General features: G+C 38.0%; 1 protein-coding gene across 1 annotated transcript in view; it reads left to right on the forward strand.

The window, feature by feature from the left end:
* Positions 1-6,868: 6,868 nt before the first annotated feature.
* The window catches only part of nt5e (5'-nucleotidase, ecto (CD73)), a 90,066-nt gene continuing 76,116 nt past the window's right edge, over positions 6,869-20,818 (forward strand). The window contains exon 1 of the mRNA XM_039748067.1: positions 6,869-7,878. Coding sequence (XP_039604001.1) covers positions 7,528-7,878 — 351 coding nt within the window. The 5' untranslated portion in view covers positions 6,869-7,527. The remainder of the gene's footprint in view (positions 7,879-20,818) is intronic.

The raw sequence follows: 20,818 nt of genomic DNA on the forward strand, positions 1-20,818 counted from the left end.
TTAAAAAAAATGGTATTGCTCTTTACACAATTTGTAGTGGAGTTGCAGTTTTTAGTCAGCTCTCTGGCAAGTTTGTGTGAAGTATTGCACAGTAAATCACAAGGCTGTTTCCATTTTATGTACATGATTCACTTGCACACTTTTTGGATTATAATTAATACAGATGATGCCTAAGCATATTTCTGCAATATTTGTAATAAATTACATTTATTGAGCTCAGCCTTTACATTTTATTGATGTTATTACACCTTAATCCTTTTGGAGGAGTGTATTATCATATATGTAAAGATAATTATTACCAAGAATTTAACATAATATTTCTCAAACCAACTTAAACCATATCAATTATCTCAGGCTTAGTTATGATACAACTGTGACATGTGATGTAATACAGAGCACTAGGTTTAAAACCATTTGTATTGAACTAGATATGAACTAAATTAATTTCACCCATTTACAGTGTAAAGATAAATGTTTAAACAACTTCTTTTATGTTTTATGTGAGGTAAGCAATGTAGAGTATAGAAACTCCATTTTGCTAGGATTTCAATGGCACACAAGGCCTCCTTCTCTGCTAGAAGACCACACTGACAAAGATGTGAAAAGCTGGCTATGACTCCCCAACCTGCATTCCACAAGGGCACTAAACAGCGTGCCTGGGCCTTTCTACAGCTCTGCTGCTGTCCAACATTTAGTTAACTTCTTTTTAGAACTGACATGTCTGCAGACAAAAGAGACATCTATAAGGACATGTATCTTAAGTTTTCAACTGAACAGCAGCAGGATTGTCTCAATTTGTGTTTTGTTATTACTTTTCTTCTCTTAACTTGAATCTATCTTTTCCTAATCTTTTCTAGTAATTAACTTTAATTCAAGTGGTACCACAAAGAAGTAATTCCATTTTGAATTTTTATTTTTATCTTTAATATTTGTATTTATTTTCATCTAGCTGGGGATCTTCATGTTACTCCACCTAATAAACCTGTATATATTACATATAGCAAAAAGTACAAAAAGTTAAGCTCTACTGAAACATGGAGCTTAACTGACCACACAATCCAATTTCTCAGCAAATCTGACCACTATTTTAATACAGTAACTTGTTGTAATAAATATGTAATCAGAATGAAAAGGAAAAAAAAAATGGGGAAAGAGGTATTTGAGAAAGACTGAAAAGCTACAGAGGGAGCCAAGCTTCCTAACTGACTTTTATAATGAAAAATGTCTCTGAAATAAACATTTATCCCAGAGAAAGTTACACCCATCGCTATGAAGCTGCAAAAGAAACAGCAAACAGCTTAGCATCCAAACTGAGCTGAGGAGGACACTGCAACACCACTGACAAATGACCACAAGGGGGCAAAGATAACAGTGCACTCCAATTAGACCAAAGTTCTTCACCTGAATGTCAAGGCATAACATTAAAGTCCACCCAGCATTAGGCATCATCATTAAAGGCATGGTGTTGTAAAATTACAGTAATTTTCCTGTGCCAAGATAAACCATAACTATAAATAGCTTGGAAACAGCAGGAGAATAATTACTAAGAGAATAATAAAATAGATAAATAAATAAAATAGGAAAATAATAAAATAATTACTGTGTAGCAAGCTCGTGTTTATGTGCAGGAGGTAAACACCTAGCTTTTATTAGCTTTTGTGTATATTCCCCATAGGGTGGTGGAGAGTGAAGAAGTTGATATTAACTTCAGAATGATACAGATACAAAGGCTTGACTCCCTGAATTTTATTTTGGAATGCTTTTAACCAGTGTGTACTGAACAAAACACTGCATGATTTTACCAGTATGTTACTTGTCCAGCTCATCATAACAGAGTGCTTGATCAGTGTTACAACAACATTAAAGTCACTTTTATAAATCCATAGTCAAACACCTGCCGGCAGTGCTGGGTTCATCAGATCGCAAAAGGTTTTCATAACTACCCCCGGTTAAAAAAGAAACGTAAAATAAACAAGTACAGTAGCTGAGTATCTGTGTGGCAGTTTTAAATATATATATAACTGGACTGTGATTAAAAAATCATGTGCTGATACTGATAAACTGACAGACACCATAATTTGTTATATTACATTCTCTGAGGACACCATCATCCTAGTTAGATCAGTCAAAATACAGTGTATTCTTACAATAAACAAGGATTACCAAAGATTGAAAAGAACAAATGAAACAGGGCATACCTAGAACTATCATGGAACAGAAAGAACAACAGAAGGAGGTGAAACATATAATCAAGGTGACAAAACTGAAGTAAAAGGAAAGGATTGGCAATGAACTGCGGACTGACATACTGGGTTCATTATAGAAAGGAATGGATTATGACTAGCATTTAACATAAAAGCAATAATCATGGGGAATAAGCAGGGGCTCGGAAATTAAGTGAATTCTATTTAAGGGCTAAAACACAGAATTTTGCTTATTCAACCAAAAGCCCAAACTCTGGACTAGAGATAGGTTTCAGGTCTTACTTGACCATAATTAATTTTTGAAGAAAGATCCTTTTTGACAGATTAAATAAAAATACTAATAAAAAAAACACTCTGGTCCAGACAAATTAAGAGTCCAACACTCCACTCTATATCATGTCAATATGTCACACTGCACAGAGATTAATAACACATCTACTAATGTCTTATCTACTCTCTATATATAAAATCCTATGCCTAAAAGTGCAATGATTTTATGTGATTTTTTATGTCGCTTTTTTGTCACGCTTTACTTTATTAACTATATATATATATATATATATATTTGGTATCATTGTTTTCAGAATTTATCGAACTTTAATGTGATGTTATTAGATTTTCAGATTCTTATTCTCTTTTTAAATTATAAACTAAAAAATATGAAGAACTCACGTCTCGCGAGACGGGACTTTGTGTCAAAAGATTTAACCATGCCTGGGGCCGGAAATAAAACGCAAAGAGTAGCACAGCTGCTGTACAGGCTTTTAAATATTTGAAGTGCTTCAAAAGATGCAAATCACGTGGCACAGCAGCAGCAGCAAGCCAGCAGGTGATCGAGCAAAGAGGAGGTGAAAAAAAAACTATTTGTTTCTCATTGTATCACCGTTAAAGAGGGGTTTCGGAGGAGTGACAGCATCTCCTTGTGGTGCGTTTGGGCCCCCTCTTCACAACGCGAGTGGAAGACTGGCCACAACTGGAGTTTGGGCGCCAAAGATGCCAGGAGGGCTCGCCCCCCCTAGTAAGTGTTATAAAAACAAAAAAAAGAAGCCTTGGTTAAGGTCTTGACACATAAGACTATATACTGTAACTACTGCATTTTTGTAGTACCCAATTTAAGTATTACCAATGATTATTTTAAGATAGAGAAGCCAAACAAAACTCAGGCCTATCTAGACCCCTACTAATTTGCATTCAGAGAGAACTGCCCCTTCCTTGTGTGTGGGACCCATGATCAGAAGGCAATGTTAGGGTGCCTATTGGGAGTTCACAGACCTCCATGATTCAAGTGCTCTGTTAGACAACCAGTTGGATTACACATTTTTGTTGATAGGTTTTCTTGACCACAGCCCTACTCTTAACCATAGTGTAACCAGGTGTATTATGTGACATCACTGAGGAACACTGCAAACTGAAAACCTCAATGGAGAGGAGCTCTGGAGGTCTACAGCTTGACTGTTTTGGGGTAATTAATGTTACAGTTACAGCAATTTTCCATTAAAAAAAATGAAAGCATAAAGAAGAAGCTTGTGCTGCACTTGCAGTTGTGCTTAGAAATCTGAATTTGTCCAACTTATAGTGTATTTATGGTTCAAATTAAAGCTGTTTCAGGAAATACTAATGTAGTAGGTCAGGGAAGGGCAGACTGGGGGTGGGGGTTGGAGGTTGGGGGTTTGGGTTTTGCCCCAGGAAGATTCCACTTAGGGCCCCAGTTTGGTGAGGGGCAGCACTGCATGCCGAGCAATGGGTTAGTGTCATAGCCACATTTTTGATTTTGGTGTATTAAATCTCGAAAGAACCCAAACCCCACACAACATTACTGTTATTTGATTTCTCCCCTGCTTTAATTGTAATACGGTCTCACATTTTAGTGAACAAACTTGTTGATAAGTTCTATTTGGACCCTAATTTGTTTGGGTGGTTTCAGGATTTTTTAACTAACTGGCTGTTTTCCTGATAGCATAGCTTTGTCCACTGGATCACCTTAGGGTTGCTGTCTGTCTACTTTTCTGTTTATATTGCACACAAACGACCGCAGGAGCCCACATAAGAACAAGCATACCTTCAGATTTGTGGATAATTCTGTTATGGCAAGTCTGTTACAAAGTAAGGAGCCCAGAACATGGACCTGCTGTTGATAAGTTTGTTCAGTTGTGTGATCATTACTTTTAGAGCTAAATGTCTCTAAGACCAAGGATATGGCTGGAAATTTTAGGTGCTCCCCTCCTCCCCGTTTCTCAACAATAATAAAAAGGGAGCATGTGAACATGGTGGAGCACTAAAAATACCTAGGAACAAACATTAATAATTGGCTAAACACTATTATTGAACACAGAACAAATCTGTAATAAAGGGCAGAATTAATTTTTGCTATTGGGAAACTAAATTGTTTTAAAAGTGAACAAAACTATCATGACACTTTTTCATAACTCTTGTCACGTGCATTTACATGGTGGACAGCTTAAGGGCTTACCCATCAAACTAGGGGTTGATGCTATGTTCGAATACCTTCTCTTCTCCTCCCTCTGCAGAATGGAAGATTAACAGCCACTTCTATCACTGACATCACTTCTGTCATCTGGCTGCTTGGACCCGCCTCTCCCTGCCAAATGACCGCAAAACGGACTTCTTGTTTCCGGTTTGATCATAAACCTGCATCTGAGAAAACTTTTCTGCAATTGTTGTGTGACTTTTTTTTTTGTTTGCTTTCAAAACCTTCAGTTGAACAAGGTCACCAAGGTGTTGCCCCAACTCTTTATCTTCGTCGGTCTCCTCTTTTACATTCTTCGATTGAATCTATTGTCACATGTGCTTTTTTATATTGGCCTGCCAACCTTGGCCTTCAAAACATAAACTGCCAAATGGTATTGTCAAAATTAGCAGTAAAATGATTGGTCTGGAACAGCCCTCTGTCACTGAGCTGTGTTACAAACAAGTTAGAAAGAAGGCTGACTTGATTTTGTCAGACAGTAGCCATCTTCCTTTTCCAAAGTTTCACTTGTTGCCATCAGCCTGCAGTTTTTGGTTTCTGTGAGTAAAGATTTAAGAACTCTTTTACTCCCAGACAGATATGCATTTCTAGTAGTTGCAAGGATCCTGCTGAATTCAGAATTAAGTTTGTGTACTGATAAAGGTAATAATTCTTATTTGTGGACATCTTGCAGGTGGGTGTATTGATTATAACAATTACTGTCATATGCTATGTATTGCCTTATTTTCTTGTATCTGTGTAACAGGGTCCTATGTTTTTTTTTTATACTTTGCTGCTGCAAACAAAGTTCCCTTCTGGATAATAACTATCTTTAATCTGGCACCTATGTCCTTGTGCCAGGAAGAGTCAAAAATCTCCTTATAAAGCTGCAGAATAAATGGCAGAAAATAAGAAGGACACTGTCACACCACATGGCAAAGATGATATGTGGACCCCACTAAGAGCAAAGTTCTTTATTTAAACCTCAAGGCATTAGATACTCCAGCACTGGGCATCATCCTTAAAGGCTAGGTTTTGTGAAAGTGCTTTACCTGTGCTAAAATACGTTATAATTCTTAGTCACTTGTAAACATCCATCCATCCATCCATTATCCAACCCGCTATATCCTAACTACAGGGCCATGGGGGTCTGCAATAATTGGATAATTACCATATAACAAGCTCATGTTTATCTGGGTGAGGTAAATGTCTGGCTTTTATTAGCTGTTGACTAATTTGGAAGCAAAAAGCCTCAGATGTCTCACAAACCCTCAACTGTGGGTTAAAATGGGGTGGAGTGGTGGCTCTGAGGCTAAGGATCTGTGCTGGTATCCCGAAAGGTTGCCGGTTCAAATCCCTGTCACTGCCAAAAGAGATCCTATTCTGCTGGGCCTTTGAGCAAGGCCCATAACCTTCAATTGATCCAGAGGCGCTGTATGATGGCTGACCCTGTGCTCTGACCCCAAGGGGTATGCGAAAACGAACAAGTTCCTAATACAAGAAATGTAAAGCGAAAAAAAGAACAAAAAAAAAAAAATAATAATAATAATAAGGGTGGACCTAAGATGACACCACACCAAAATTTCAAAATGGAACACTAAATGACAAAACTTCCTGGGTCTTTGGTATGAGTCAATGTGTGTGTGCATTTTAGTGTGCCCTGTGATGGACTGGCACCCCATTCTGGGCTGGTTATATATCTGATGTTGCTGGAATATCTAGTGAATATCTCTTAACATGGAATCAATAAATTAATAGATGGATGTGTGTCATTTAGCCAGCCTAAGCCCCCCTGATATTGTGTCTACTGTCCACACATACTTTAGGGATTTTGCCAAAGTGAGTTGGATTTTTGAGACTTTATCTATACTGTAACTCACCTGTAGTTGTTCTGGAGTTCTTTTTATGAAATGAGTATTTCCATCTTACAGATTTTTTGTACAAGTGTATCCCTTTCACGCTGTCTGTAGCTGTGTTCTTGGTTTGTTTCAGAGCAAATCTCTTTTAGTAAATGAAATATAAAAACTCCATAGGTGTCAAAATAAAGTCCACGTTTGATTAGTAATACTGACATACAAATAACAAATTCTGTATCCAATGAACACGTGACAATAAAGCTGAATTTAAAGTATACACACTTCTTGTCTGGTACGACTCTGTTCGCATGTAGAAGTGATACGCCGTTGCCTAAGTATGGGAAAGTCTACTTTATACGGCATGTGTGTTTAGCGCGGCAACTTGCTTCATCAGACGTGAAACACCTGCGCTGGAACTGCAGAACATACAAGTGGCCACTAGAGGGAGATGCTGCTTGAACACGAGCCTGTCAGTCTACCTGGATCAAGACTCCGAAAACACCGCTGGACGGTAAGCCCGTGTAGCCTTAAGCAGTGTTAACGCACACTTATGAGCTCTCGTCGAATCCGTTTGGACTTGACAGCCAGATCAGAGGTGGTGGAAACTCCAATGTATGTTAAATATGTACAATGAGTGCAAAAGCAGAATAATTCGCGTGCGCGTCCAAACTGTGAATTAATACTTCATTTCTTTCGTTTTATTTTCAAAGGCATGTATTATTGTGTAGCAAGTGAATGTTAAAGTCAAAAGGTTCAGCTGGATACAGTATATGAGCAGCACTGTAAGAATAAGTTTAAAAAAAGTGCAAAAGCAGAATAATTGGTGTGCGCGTCAAAGAGTCCTTTTTTGTGGTATAGGAGGGCCATCTGTACGCGCAGAGCTGTTGGCTCACACACAGCCGCAAACTTCCATACAACGGTGTGCCGCTCGGTCCAGCCCAGCGCCTTCACATCGTTGAGCAGCTGTTTGAGCCGGCAGTCCAGCGGCCGCCGTTGAAAGATGAATATGTGCTCGGGACTTCGCGGCTCTTCTCCCCTACTGCTGACGCATCTTCTGCTTAGTTTTCTCGGCTTGACTCGCGAAGCCGCCTGCTTCGAACTGGTTCTTATGCACACCAACGATGTTCACGCTCGGGTGGAGGAGACTAGCAAGGACTCGGGGAAATGCACCTCTAACGCCTGTTATGGCGGTGTGGCCAGGAGGCTAACGAAAATCAAAGAAATTCGTGCCACAGAACGTAACGTGCTGCTGCTGGATGCCGGGGATCAGTTCCAGGGGACAGTCTGGTTCAACGTGTACAAAGGAGCCGAAGCGGCGCATTTTATGAACTGGATGCGATACGATGCAATGGTAAGACGTGGAACTGCTCGCCCTTTCTGTTTTTTTTTCCTTAACATTTTAGGATTAGGTGTATGTGAAACTTTTTCATCTCACATCTCCAAACAGATACTTATTAGTTCTATTGGCTACTCCAAATTATCCCTGTGATGAACTGGAGGCCCGAAATTAGACTTAAAAGTTTTAAGAATGTCATTTTATGCCTTGAGAAAATGTTAAGGTTTGTGCTTAAGATTTATATTTAAGGTGTATGACAAGCGAGTTACAAAAACTGATGGCTGGATGAATGACTTCAATAGACTGAAGTTGGCTGCTTATTCGCAGCTCCTTTTTCGCTTCTAGTCAGCTGGTTATTAACACAAATAGCGCAAACTAGTGACTTATTCAACATTAACAGAAAGTCAAATGAGTTTTTTTAGTACATTGTGAGACAAAAGTTCACATATTTATTGAATGGGACTATAATGTTTAAAGGGCACTATAAAGGTATAGATTGAGTTTAGAGAAAAGACAAATGCCTTGATTAAAATGCAATTGAGTTCTGTCTGGACCGTATACTTTAGCTAGGTAAGGCACTGTCTGTAAGATTTTGAGGAACTGGAATGTACTGTAAGTAATATAGCAGAAATGTTAAAAAATGTTCTTCACACAAAGAATCATGGATACACATCATGGTACCAAGTAGTATGGTAGTTTAATAGGGCTTTCGGGACCCTCAAATCGTGACTTGATTTTGGAGAATCCAGGTGAGGATTTGTGATCTTGCTGGGCTGAATAGCCTGCTCTCATCAAAAACTGTTCTAATAAGTTGCCGATTCAATCTCCACCTCTAATTCATGTTATGACCCCGAGAATGTCGTTTAACCTTCCTGTGCTCCACAACTTACAGATTGTAACTGGGCACTGGAATTGAGTGGAGCACATTGGATCTGCGAGGCGGCAGAACCGACCACTGTGTCACTGCAGTCTGTTCCAGTTGTACAATAAGTGTCTCCTCCATTCTCAACTGACCATAGTTTAGTAATTTATGGTCAGATATTGCTGGGCTTTTTTATGTTATTCAGATTCCGACCACCTTGTTTTCCTATTTAAGATAAAATTGTGTGTTTATGTGTGCTTATTTTGTAATTAGTAATTTATTAAATTTGCATTTATGTCTTCCTAGTCAATTTGACATAGTGCCTGAACTCAGTGAAGAGCACTATACAAAAATAACTTGAATTTTATAAATATATATTTGATATGTATTCATGTACATATGTACCTTAATTACAGTATATACTGTATAAATTTGTGAGTATATACTATGTGTGTTTTTGTTTATTTGTATATATATAATATGTGATACAGTATCTACCAAACAATATGAAGAGTACACAACACATCAGTTGTACTCACTTTTAAAATCCCCTTACAGGTGTCGAACCTTGCATGTAAGTGCCTTAGACAAAGCCTCTGATATTGTATTCATAAAGTGTAGGAGGAAAAAAGTTAAGAGCAGGTAACATACATGTTTATAGGGGGGAAAGGAAGGAAGAAAAACCTGGGAAGATGAAAGGAGAAAAAGTTAGAGTATGTGAGAAAAATCTGCCATTAAAGAAGATGAACAGAGAGATTGAAAAGTTAGTGTCTTTAAAGCCCTGTGAAAGAACACAAACAGTGAGATAAGTGTGGCTATGATCAAAGGATGTGACATACTCTACAATAGGCTTTGTAAAGTCTTTAATCCTGTATCTGCCAGTGGATTATGAGTTTCTTGTCAAGGAGGAAGCAGTATTTCAGACTGGGCTCCCATCTGTCAAATCTAATGTCACTTAGCATAGGATTCCTCCTAAGGCTGTGTTCTTTCACCCCTCCTGCTTTCACTTTATACAAATGACTGTAGATCCATAGACAACTCTCTAAAAATCGTAAAGTTTACAGATGACACAACTTTAGTGGGTCTCATTTCCAATAAAGAAATGCCATCCTATCAAAAAGAGGTTGGCCATCTTTTTGTAACAACTTAGACCTCAGTGCTATTAAGGAAATGAGGGTTAATTTCCACCAGCAAGTCAATAACTAACTAATTAACTGTCCACCTTTGTAAATTAGTGGCCAGACTGTGTCTCTGGTTCATTCGTTTAAATTCCTGGGGACTACTTTCACTAATATATTAAAATGGGACAAGTCTATCACCAACATCATGAAGAAAGCCAGGCAGAGATTGTTCTTCTTTCGCCAGCTTAAGAAGCTTGGCATATCAAGACGTATGTAATTTTTACACAGCCGTCATTGAGAGTATTGTGATGTCCTCCATCACCATTTGGTTTCCTTCTGCCTCCTTTCTTTCTAAGACTTAGTTGCAGTGGGTGATTTTTTTAGCTCAGAAAATCATTGGCTGTTGTCTCCAATATTAAAAGATCTGTTCATCGTCAGAACGAGAAAGAGAGCAGGAAAGATTGCACCTGACTCTACCCACCCCAGCAGCCATCTGGTACAGGTCTATTGTGACCCAACTACACACCATCTCTGCAGCTTCTTTCCTCAAATTATTCAGATCCTAAATAAACTTGCATAGGGTTACTCCTAACTGTTTTTGCAACATATAACTGGTAACTATGCTGTTTTTCTATTTGTAAATGCTTCATACTTGCTCAGCTTCCACTATTTGATATTTATATTGTTCTTTATAGTTTTTCTATCTATTTGAATTAACTATTGAAGTTTGTAAATGTTTTTTTTGAGAAATTGTTGTATTTGTATAGTGATTTGCATTGTGTCAGGTTAATGGTGGATTGAAATTGTGCTGTCTTGATTTGGTTATGTTTTATATCAAATGTTTTGCACCTAATCAAGGTCAATTCTGGTATGTTTTTCATGCCAGCAATAATTCTAATTCTGAATTCCTGCAGCTGGCTTCTGGAGCAAGAGACAGCACTGACTCTACAAACAGCCAATACAAATTGTTTGCTTGGTCATATTTTTTTGTAATTTTATGAATCTATATCCAATCCATATAGCTCTGAGGCTAAGGATCTGTGCTGGTATCCCAAAGGTTGCCGGTTCGAATCCCCATCACTGCCAAAAGAGATCCTACTCTGCTGAGCCCTTGAGCAAGGCCCTTAACCTGCAATTGCTCCGGTGTGCTGTACAATGGCTGACCCTGCGCTCTGACCCCAAGGGGTATGTGAAAACTAGCAAATTCCTAATACAAGAAATTGTATAAGGCAAAATAAAGAACAAAAAAAAATGTAAGTACCTTACTTGATAAGAGGCCTTTGGTCTGTTTCCCCTTCCACAGGTACTTTACACTGTTGTGATCAAATTATACAAACAAAGGCTAATATTGTTTCTCAAAATAGAATAGACTAAAACAAAAGCCTTTGCCTTACTAGCAATAAAACTGCATGTTTTGCTATCTCTAAATTGATCCTAAATGAGTCATTGTGGAAATGTCTATGAGTGTCTCCTGCCTTGTACTGATTGTTTTATGTAGGGGTGGTTTCTGACTTGTGGTCAGAGTTTCCTGGAATGGGCTCCAGCTATTTGCAGCTCTCTAATGGAAAAGAAGGGAACAAGAATAGTAAAAGAATAGGTTGGTGTTTCACATTGCTATGTTCCAAGTATGCTAGTTATGAGACATTTAAAGTAAAGTTGAGTAAACAAGGTTCTGGACAAATTTGGTTTCATGATGGAAAATATAAATGTGTTTGATTGCTGAGTTTTTATTGCAGCTATAACTATTTCTTCCATCTATTGATTATCTGGCCTGCTTACTGTAATCCAGTACAGGATCACAGGTCTAGAATTCATTCTGGTGGCATCAGGCACAAGGCAGGAAGCACTTCTGTACTAGACATGCACACCCGTCCATAGCATAGCATAATAACACACAACACCCATACTCTGTCATTCAGGACAATTTAGAACAGGGATCACAAACTTAGTTCATGGAGAGCTACAGTGGCTGAAGGTTTTCTTTCCCGCAGCTTTTCTGAATTAGTATCCAGTTACTGCTGCTAACAGAACATGCTTTGTTGCCTTGATTTTGATTGACTCACTTTTTAAGATGCCAAACCCTGAATTGCTCATTTTTTCCTTAAACAACTAACAGTTAAAAATAAGTACAGAGTTGCTTTGGTCAAAAAACATTTAGATAATATTTTCAAAAAAACCAAAATAAACAATATTAGATGCTGCGAAGTGAATGCACTGCCAGTCTCTAATGCAGGGGTCTCAGACTCATTTCCTGGAGGGCAGCAATGGCTTCAAGGTTTTCCTACAAAATGTTTTATAATTAGAAGACAATTTGTGCTGTTTATGACTTTGCAATGCAGTTAAGAAAGTTGTTGGATAGTATATGTACAGTCACTCGAACCCTCCAGGAACTGAGTTTGACACTCCTGTCACCTCATTAATAAAACAGTTATACACACAGATTTGATCTTTCATGGAAATCCTTGTACAAAATGGAATTTATAAAACCTGAAACTGATGGGAAACCTTTTATGTACACAAACTGAAGAACACAAACAATTTTTTTGCATGAATCCCATGGTCGAGTAGGTTAATACTTTTCACTTTTTTTCAGATGGTAGATATTCTTATGACAGTAAAGAATTTATACAAAAGCAAAAACAAACAAACAACAAAAATGATACCATAGGTTCAGCTAAAATAAAGTCTGAAAACTTTAAAACCTGAAGAGAGAAGGACCAACAAAACACAAATGCATTAACATATTGCTGTAGGACAGCAAATGGACAATTGAAGCAACAAGACCGTATAATTCTATATAAATAAAAAATATGCAATACTAAAGTGCATTTTGTTGATTTTGCTGTGTTTCAATTATTATTTTTATTATTATTTTGCTAAAAATGAGAAATGCACCTCATCAATCTATCACAGTTAGTCACTCATTACTGAAATGTATTCATCATACCTGTATATGTGGACAGACATCTTTGAAAAGTAAGAAACCATGGCTACCCTTACTCTTTTGCATGACTTCACTAGCATTATGTTGTGCAGAGAGCAAGTTTTCAGAAATTTGGTAGATTTTTTTTTACTCAGGCTGATGAGTGGTTGATGAGAAACGTTTGTCAAGAGCATCCCAGATACTGTATCCCACTCTTGAGTATTCAACTTTGTAATTTCAGTGGAGTTGCAATAAACAAACACAGAAAAATCTTGAAAGTTCTGTAGATAACCTGCAGACAGACTGTGAGTATCTCTTGGTTGCTATCACTCATAGGTCTCCCCAGTTCTTCAACTTTCCAATCCAATGTCACTCTATTCACTGTTTTAAAGGAGTTAATCGTACACTTGTAATAAAGTTTATATGGCATTATATCCTACTGTATAGTGATATTTGAGGATGTCATTTGAGCAGAGACAAGAGACTTATTCGTATGCACACAAATTTAAGGTGTTTTATAAACAGGCCATGAGTGGAAAGAAGTTAAGGACATTTTGTTTGTATGGATGGACAAATTATAAATAATTCATACAAATTTTAGTAAATGACTGCATGTTCAAATTTTTGATCATTCTGAATACAAATGATGCAGTTGATTTACAGACATCAATTAATCTAGCAGAAATATCTGGCATGTAGAAGGAGGCTAAAATAAAAACTACATGTACAGACAGTGTGTGGACCAGCATTTTAACACTGCGCTGTAGAGCTATGAATTCACTGCATATATTTTTTTTAAATTTTATAAGGTATGACAAGAAGATAAAAACAAGAAAAAACAAAATCATTCAGTTTTAACACTTTATTGTTGGTAACATTTTATCCTTTACTGTAAAGTCTGACAGACTAGTGTAAGCATACTGTTGTTAGGGAGACTTTTACTTTGGAGAGTCAATCCAGTCATGATCAGGTTTGAAATTATTGTAACAAATTAGTAATGAATTCAGGACAGAATGGCACCAACACTAAGAGATCCTTCCCACCCCCAAGTATGCTCATTTGCCCCCCAGCTGAATGATTGGTATGCTATTGGTATAGTGCTTTAATGATAATAGCATTGATAGCAACATCACATCTAATACAGCAGTGCCTTTTGTTTATAAATGTTTATAGATGTTTGCAGTTTTTGACTGCTCAACACAAAATGTAGTGTTTTTGATAGATTTGAATTGTGTAAAATGTCATAACAGGATTACTGTATGAAAAATTATACAACTTTTTTAAAATTTGTTTTGCTCTGTGCTAAAGTTCTCTTATTTTGAACTAAAGTGCTGCCAAGGTAAAAAAACCTTCCTGGTTTGGATTCCCCTGTCAGTGTAGAGTTCATGTTTTCTCCCTGTGCATAATAGTTTCATTGCTGATTCTACATTAACCCTGTATGATAGGTTAGCAATTTATCCAGAGTCGGTTCCTTCCATATTGCCTTCATCTCTTGGTGACCCTGTTTTGGAATATTTGAGCTCAGAAAACTGGTAGATTATAACAATAGGAATATGCTTTGTGGAGATCTGTGTATGCAGTCAATTTATATTTATAAAAGTACTACTCACTAAACTTTTGTAGTGTATTATGAGTATAAAAAGGGGAAACTGAAGACACTGTGTTTCTTATTCTTAGTTGCTCATTATATTGATGCTATTGAAAATATTCAGTCTATATTTTTGCCCTTCTCTTTTTACATCTGTCTGACATATGTTTTCTGCATTTGAAGGAGTAACAGTAATCTTTCCACAAGTCGCTAAATAAAGTTTTGAAAGTGTCTGGGATCCAAGTGGGAAATTTGTTCTATAGTGTTATGGCCCTGTGGTGAAGTGTGATGTGTACATTCTTTTACAAAAGACAATTATGTCTGAGTACTGGTTATTGGGAAGATGGTTTAGGGAACGTTGTCGATTCATTACTTTGCAGTGTCTTATGCTGTATTTACTGGCTGAGGTAGATTGAAAGTAATCTGTTGTGTTAAGTTTTTACAATCAAAGATTAATTACTTTTCTAGGTTTTATACTCTGTTGCACCTTTTAATTTTTTGCTAATGTCTTGCAATTTTTCCTTTTTGTTTTCTATGCTACCTTGAAGGGAAACAAACAGGCGGTAACAGCCATCAATTGTTTGGATATTTTAAAATGAAAATGTTCTGCTGCTTGGCATAATGTGCCAGTGTTTTTAGTACAGTATTTGTTGAGTAGGAACCATCACTATGTACACTCACTAAGAGAGATAGTTAAATTAATTTGGTAAAGTGTAAACTAGAATAACTGTATTTTTGATCCCAGGCCCTCCAGAGTTTACACTTTGCCAGTTAAGAAAACATTGTTTTTTTATGTGTTGGCAAGTGAATGTGTATGTGTCTGCCTGGCTTATAGTGTCATAAATCATCCAGTGTGTATAATTCTATTTGTCCCACTTAAACAACACATAGCATTAATTATCCAAAAAGCAAACATAAAAAGTGGACATATAGTGTAGAAATGTGCACTTTTTATTACATTTGTCCCAACTATAATAGAGAAATCCCTTTAGTTGTGACAGGAAAGGCAGGTGCATGGGTAACATACACTGATCATCCAAAACATTAAAACCACCTGCCTAATATTGTGTATGTCCCCCTCATGCCACCAAAACAGCTGTGATCCATTGAGGCATGGACTCCAAAATACCTCTAAAGGGGTCCTGTGGCATTAGGATCCAATATCCCTAAATTCCTGTAGGTTACGAAGTGGGGCCTCCATGTGTATCCAGCACATCCCACAGATGCTTGATGGGATTTAGATCTGGAGAATTTGAAAGCCAAGTCAACACCTTGAAATTTTTGTCATGTTCCTCAAACCATTTCTGAACAATTTTTCCTTTGTGGTAGGGCACATTAGCTTGCTGAAAGAGGTCAGTGCCATTAGGAAATACTGTTGCCATGAAGGGGTTTAGGTGATCTGCAACAATCTTTAGGTAAGTGGCATCAGTTAAATTAACCTGCACATGAATGCCAGAGCCCAAGATATTCCAGCAAAACACTGTCCAGAGAAATCACACTGCCATCTTTTCATAGAGCATCCTGTTGCTAACTGTTCCAAAGGTGAACAGCAAACACGCATCTGGCTGTCCACATGATCTAAAAGAAAACATGATTCTTCAGACCAGGCATCCTTCTTCATTTGCTCCATGGTTCAGTTCTGCTGCTCACATGTCCATTGTAGGCACTTTTGTACAGGGATCAGCATTGGCACTCTCACCAGTCTTTGGCTGTGCAGCTTCATACACAGTTAGCTGTGATGCACTGTGTGTTCTGACACTTTTTCCTCATGTCCAGCATTAAGTTTTTCAGCAATTTGTGCTATAGTAGTTCTTCTGTGGGTTCTGGCCCCAGCTCGCTTTTACTCACAACGCATATCAATAAGCCTTGGTTGCCCTTGACCCTGTCGGGAGTTCACCAGTTGTCCTTCCTTGGACCACTTTTGGTAGGTACTATCCACTGCACTCTGGGGGCTTCCCACAAGACCTGCTGTTTTGGAGATGCTCTGACCTAGTCGTCTAGCCTTCATGATTTGTCCTTTGTCAAATTTGTTCAAATCCTTACACTTTCCCATTTTTTCTACTTCATACACATCACCTTCAAGAACTGGTTGTTCACTTGCTGCCTAATGTATTACATGACAGGTGCCACTGTAACAAGATGATCAATGTTATTCACTTCACCTGTCAGTGGTTTAAATGTTGTTGCTGATCGGTGTATTTCATAGCAATGCACTACACTGTTTTTATTTTGTATTGTGATTGTTTATTTCTTCGTAGAATGTTTTATGTCACGGGTCAACTTGAGAAGTTCTAAAGTCATTGAAAAAATTTCAGTATTGGATTGCTGTCCCCACCAAGCTGACACCACTATATGCTCCAGCAAACCAATTTCCTGCTTTAGAAAAAAATGGGCAAAGAACATGGGTGGAAGAATCTTTGAGCAACTACCCTGCATTGGGCAGATCTGATTCAGTTCCTGTCTTCTGTCTGTTGCTACTGCTATTATTATGCTAACTAAGGGAAGTGAGCATGGAGGTGAATAGATCAATGAACGAGTCTGTCCAAAATTATGAATCTTGTTTGTGTAAAAAGGCAGAGTTAGGAATCTACTTAAAACCAACATTGTGATATGTAGTAGTAAAGAAAGGTGTAGTAGTAAACAGAATATGTTTGAGTGAACAAAGAAACTAATTGTTTAGTAACTGCCTTCCTATAGCAAGAGTTAAGCTAACAGGTGATTGTGCAACTTTGAAACCAAAAGAGATTAAAAGATTTAGGATAAGCTTTTAGTTAGTATAAGAACAGGAAGTTTTTTTGCAATAAACAACACTTTTTTGTTTTGAAATGTCAGCAGTAAGCTGACTTTCACATAGATAAATGGATAGGACGCAATGGGGGAGCTGTTATGCATCAGCCTAGTATGTGGGTTATGGGTCCTAAGTAGGTAGAAGATCTGCTGTATTAATATTGGTAAGTAGAGTAAAAAATTTCATGGGGAGCTAACTTCCCTGGAACTGTGTTCACAAAGGCCTCTGAGCCTCAGGGGGCTTATACGCACAAGACTGCTGCATTATTCTGGGTGCTATAGAGCTGGTCACATAGTAAGAACACCCATTGACTTTTAATGGATATTTCATAGAGGTCAGGTGTCAGAGACAACTCCGTGGAAATTCTTCCTGTTTTAAACTAGAATTCAGTGGGTAAGCCATGCACAAGGCAAATTGGAGTTACTGAATTGTGTACTTAGTCATGTACATTTGAAAGAAAGGAAAGAAGATGGTTTATACAAGTGTGGTATCGTTCTGTATTCTCTTCTTGGTGGAACAGGAATTTAATGTGGTCATACCAAATTCAAAACTTGTGTGTGTCTGTAAAAATAATGACTTATATTAACTGAAGTGCATTGTTGCAATGTGGGTGCAACAAACCTTCCACTACAGGAGAAAAATGATAATTGAATGAAGAGGGGCAATGAAGAGGCACATCTCCCATCTAAAAGCCTTGAATAAATTAGAACATATTATATAACCGAATTAAAAAGATACATTGTATTAAAACAAAAGGGAATGGTGAATATGATAGGAGAGAGGTAAAAGAATATGACCATACTGTTTTTCACAAAGCTTAGTTGCTCAGGTCTTCAGGAACACCCAAATTCTCTCATCTTCGTCCTTCTTCGTCACTGGCTACACCACAGCAAACGAACTGAACAATTGCTTTCTGACCTAACAGATAGTGCTTAGCTGCCTTCTGTCATTATTTCCTTTACATTCAGGTTTTTAAATCAGGTAATGATTTATAATCTACTTGCCAATTGGTAGCCTGCAAGGCCAAGAACAAGGGGCAGATATAAATGTGTTTAAAGGACCAGATACCCAGATAATCTTTTCTGTTGTTTGACATGTTTTGTGGAAACAGGATTCCTCTTGCAGTTTACTACATTACCTCATAATGTGTTGTTTTCTTATGGGCCCTTGACCGATGTTGCATATTTTCAAAAATTAATGAACTGATCAAAGTAAAGTAATTCTGAAGTATTTAATCATAAGTATGATAACTAGCATGACTGCTATGTAAAGCTTGCTTACAATTAAAGATTAGATCAAAGAAATGACTGAAAGGTCATCAGGTATGGTAAATTGGTTCAGCTTAGCAAAAGGGGATTACTCCCTAGAAAACGCCAAAAGGTTCCTGTACTGAAATATCAAGTGGAGCAATTGAAAATGTACAGGATCAATTTAAGGTAGAATAATGATTAGAAACAAGGAGGAGAGTGCTAATGGCATATACAGTACATTACGCAGGGGTCACAGGACCTCTGAGTTACAAGCTAAGTTTTTAAAAGGTACACTTACTTTTCAGATCCTAAAATTGCCCCTAGTGTGTGCTTTATGTGTGGGTGTGTGTGTGCACTGCGGTGGGCTGGCGCCCTGCCCAGGGTTTGTTCCTGCCTTGCACCCTGTGCTGGCTGGGATTCGCTCCAGCAGACCCCAGTGAACCTGTGTTAGCATACAGCGGGTTGGACAATGACTGACTGACTTACTTTTCATCACTTGTCATGGTGGTCATAAACGTTCAGAGACTATCCACAGTGCTAGACATGAGAAAGCAAAAACAGCCAGGGGGCTTGCACTGTAAGCACTTAAGGAAAGTGTTCATTAAAACCCCAGCAAAATCTTTGAAAAATGGACTGAGAGCAAAGTTAGTAAACACAAATTGACCAGAAATGGGCAAAAGATCAAAAATTTAACACTGAGGCAAAAAAATAGTTAAAGGTTTCCAACATGGATAAAATGTGCTAAGTCAGCAGGTTAGTCAGGGTGCCTTGAAAGATAACAGTTTGTTATCACAGAAGCCTTCACAGTGTGGGAATATGAGAAGTGAAAAAATTACTTCTACCCAAAAAATAATGTCAGCTTCATGTAATAAATTATATAGAAGCCTAACGAAGTGTATGACTTTCTCATAGGTGGGGTATTTTTGGACTGATGTTTTCTTATTTAGACTTTGTCACAGGTTTGTGACTTTATTTATTTTCCGTGACAAACCAGAGGTTTTTAGCTGACATTGAACTTGACATGAATTACTTTTGCTTTTATTTCATCAATAGATTTTCAGAGCTAATATTTGTTACATGTTAGCAATAAACCAAACCATGTTCAAGTAGAATTCAAACCCTGCAGGGACACCACCATATCACATGGCACACTCTTGTGCAGTCACACTCACAGTCACTCAGACTGAGCAAGTCATGAGCCACACAGACAGTGATGTGAGTTAGAATATAACCACAAGCTATTTACCATTTCTGTGAGGATCTGGTCTCTGATACAGTCTATGATACAGTCCTTCATTTTTTGGACTATTTACATTTTTTGTGGTTATTTTTATTTTTTATTGTTTTCTGGCAATGCCATTTTCTGTTTTAGCTTGGTTACAAATGGTTTGTTGGTGGATGCTATTCTCATTGCTGGCCATGTGACAGCTTGTGTCATCAAGTCAACATGAGATGGGGGTGCACAACATTTAGCATTTCATGGATTTGAAATTAAAATAAACATGACATATGGAGTTAGCTAGGAGAACAGTATACAAACTAGTTTGAGTAACTTTGCAGCGTTATTGTGATTATGATTCTGATTTGGTGTTTATGGTTTTAACAATTAGTTCTGTCGGCCTCTTTTGCTATTCTGACACTAGTCTAGTTTAAGATCACATTTTATGCATATTCCATTTTGTCTAAATTTTCATCATCATTTCCCTCTCTCTCTAACCCTTTGGACAACTCTTTGCACAAACATGAAGGGCATGACAAGAGAATGAAAATGGACCTGCGACACACACCAACATAATGGTCATGGAAACAGGCACAAAAAGAATGTATATAGATATTTAATAGTGATAAATCAAAGAAAAAATAGAAAGGGAAACAAAAGTTGAATAATCTGTACAGAAATTGCTTTAACCCTTTCAGACTCCAGTATATAAGTGCCGGGCGGCACGGTGGCGCAGTGGTAGCGCTGCTGCCTCGCAGTTAGGAGATCCGGGTTCGCTTCCCGGGTCCTCCCTGCGTGGAGTTTGCATGTTCTCCCCGTGTCTGCGTGGGTTTCCTCCCACAATCCAAAGACATGCAGGTTAGGTGGATTGGCGATTCTAAATTGGCCCTAGTGTGTGCTTGGTGTGTGGGTGTGTTTGTGTGTGTCCTGCGGTGGGTTGGCACCCTGCCTGGGATTGGTTCCTGCCTTGTTGGCTGGGATTGGCTCCGGCAGACCCCCGTGACCCTGTATTCGGATTCAGCGGGTTAGAAAATGGATGGATGGATATATAAGTGCCTTGGTCAGGATTAGCATCCAGATATCATTAACTAACTAACATATTAAAGTAGCAGACAGCTCATCTTGCCTAGAGCTAGATGTAAAGTGCCTCCAATGAAAAAAATATGGTTGAAGTAACGGAAGTAGAAACCAAACACTGGGCATT

The sequence above is a fragment of the Polypterus senegalus genome, chromosome 3, assembly GCF_016835505.1.
Source record: "Polypterus senegalus isolate Bchr_013 chromosome 3, ASM1683550v1, whole genome shotgun sequence".
NCBI lineage: Eukaryota > Metazoa > Chordata > Cladistia > Polypteriformes > Polypteridae > Polypterus > Polypterus senegalus.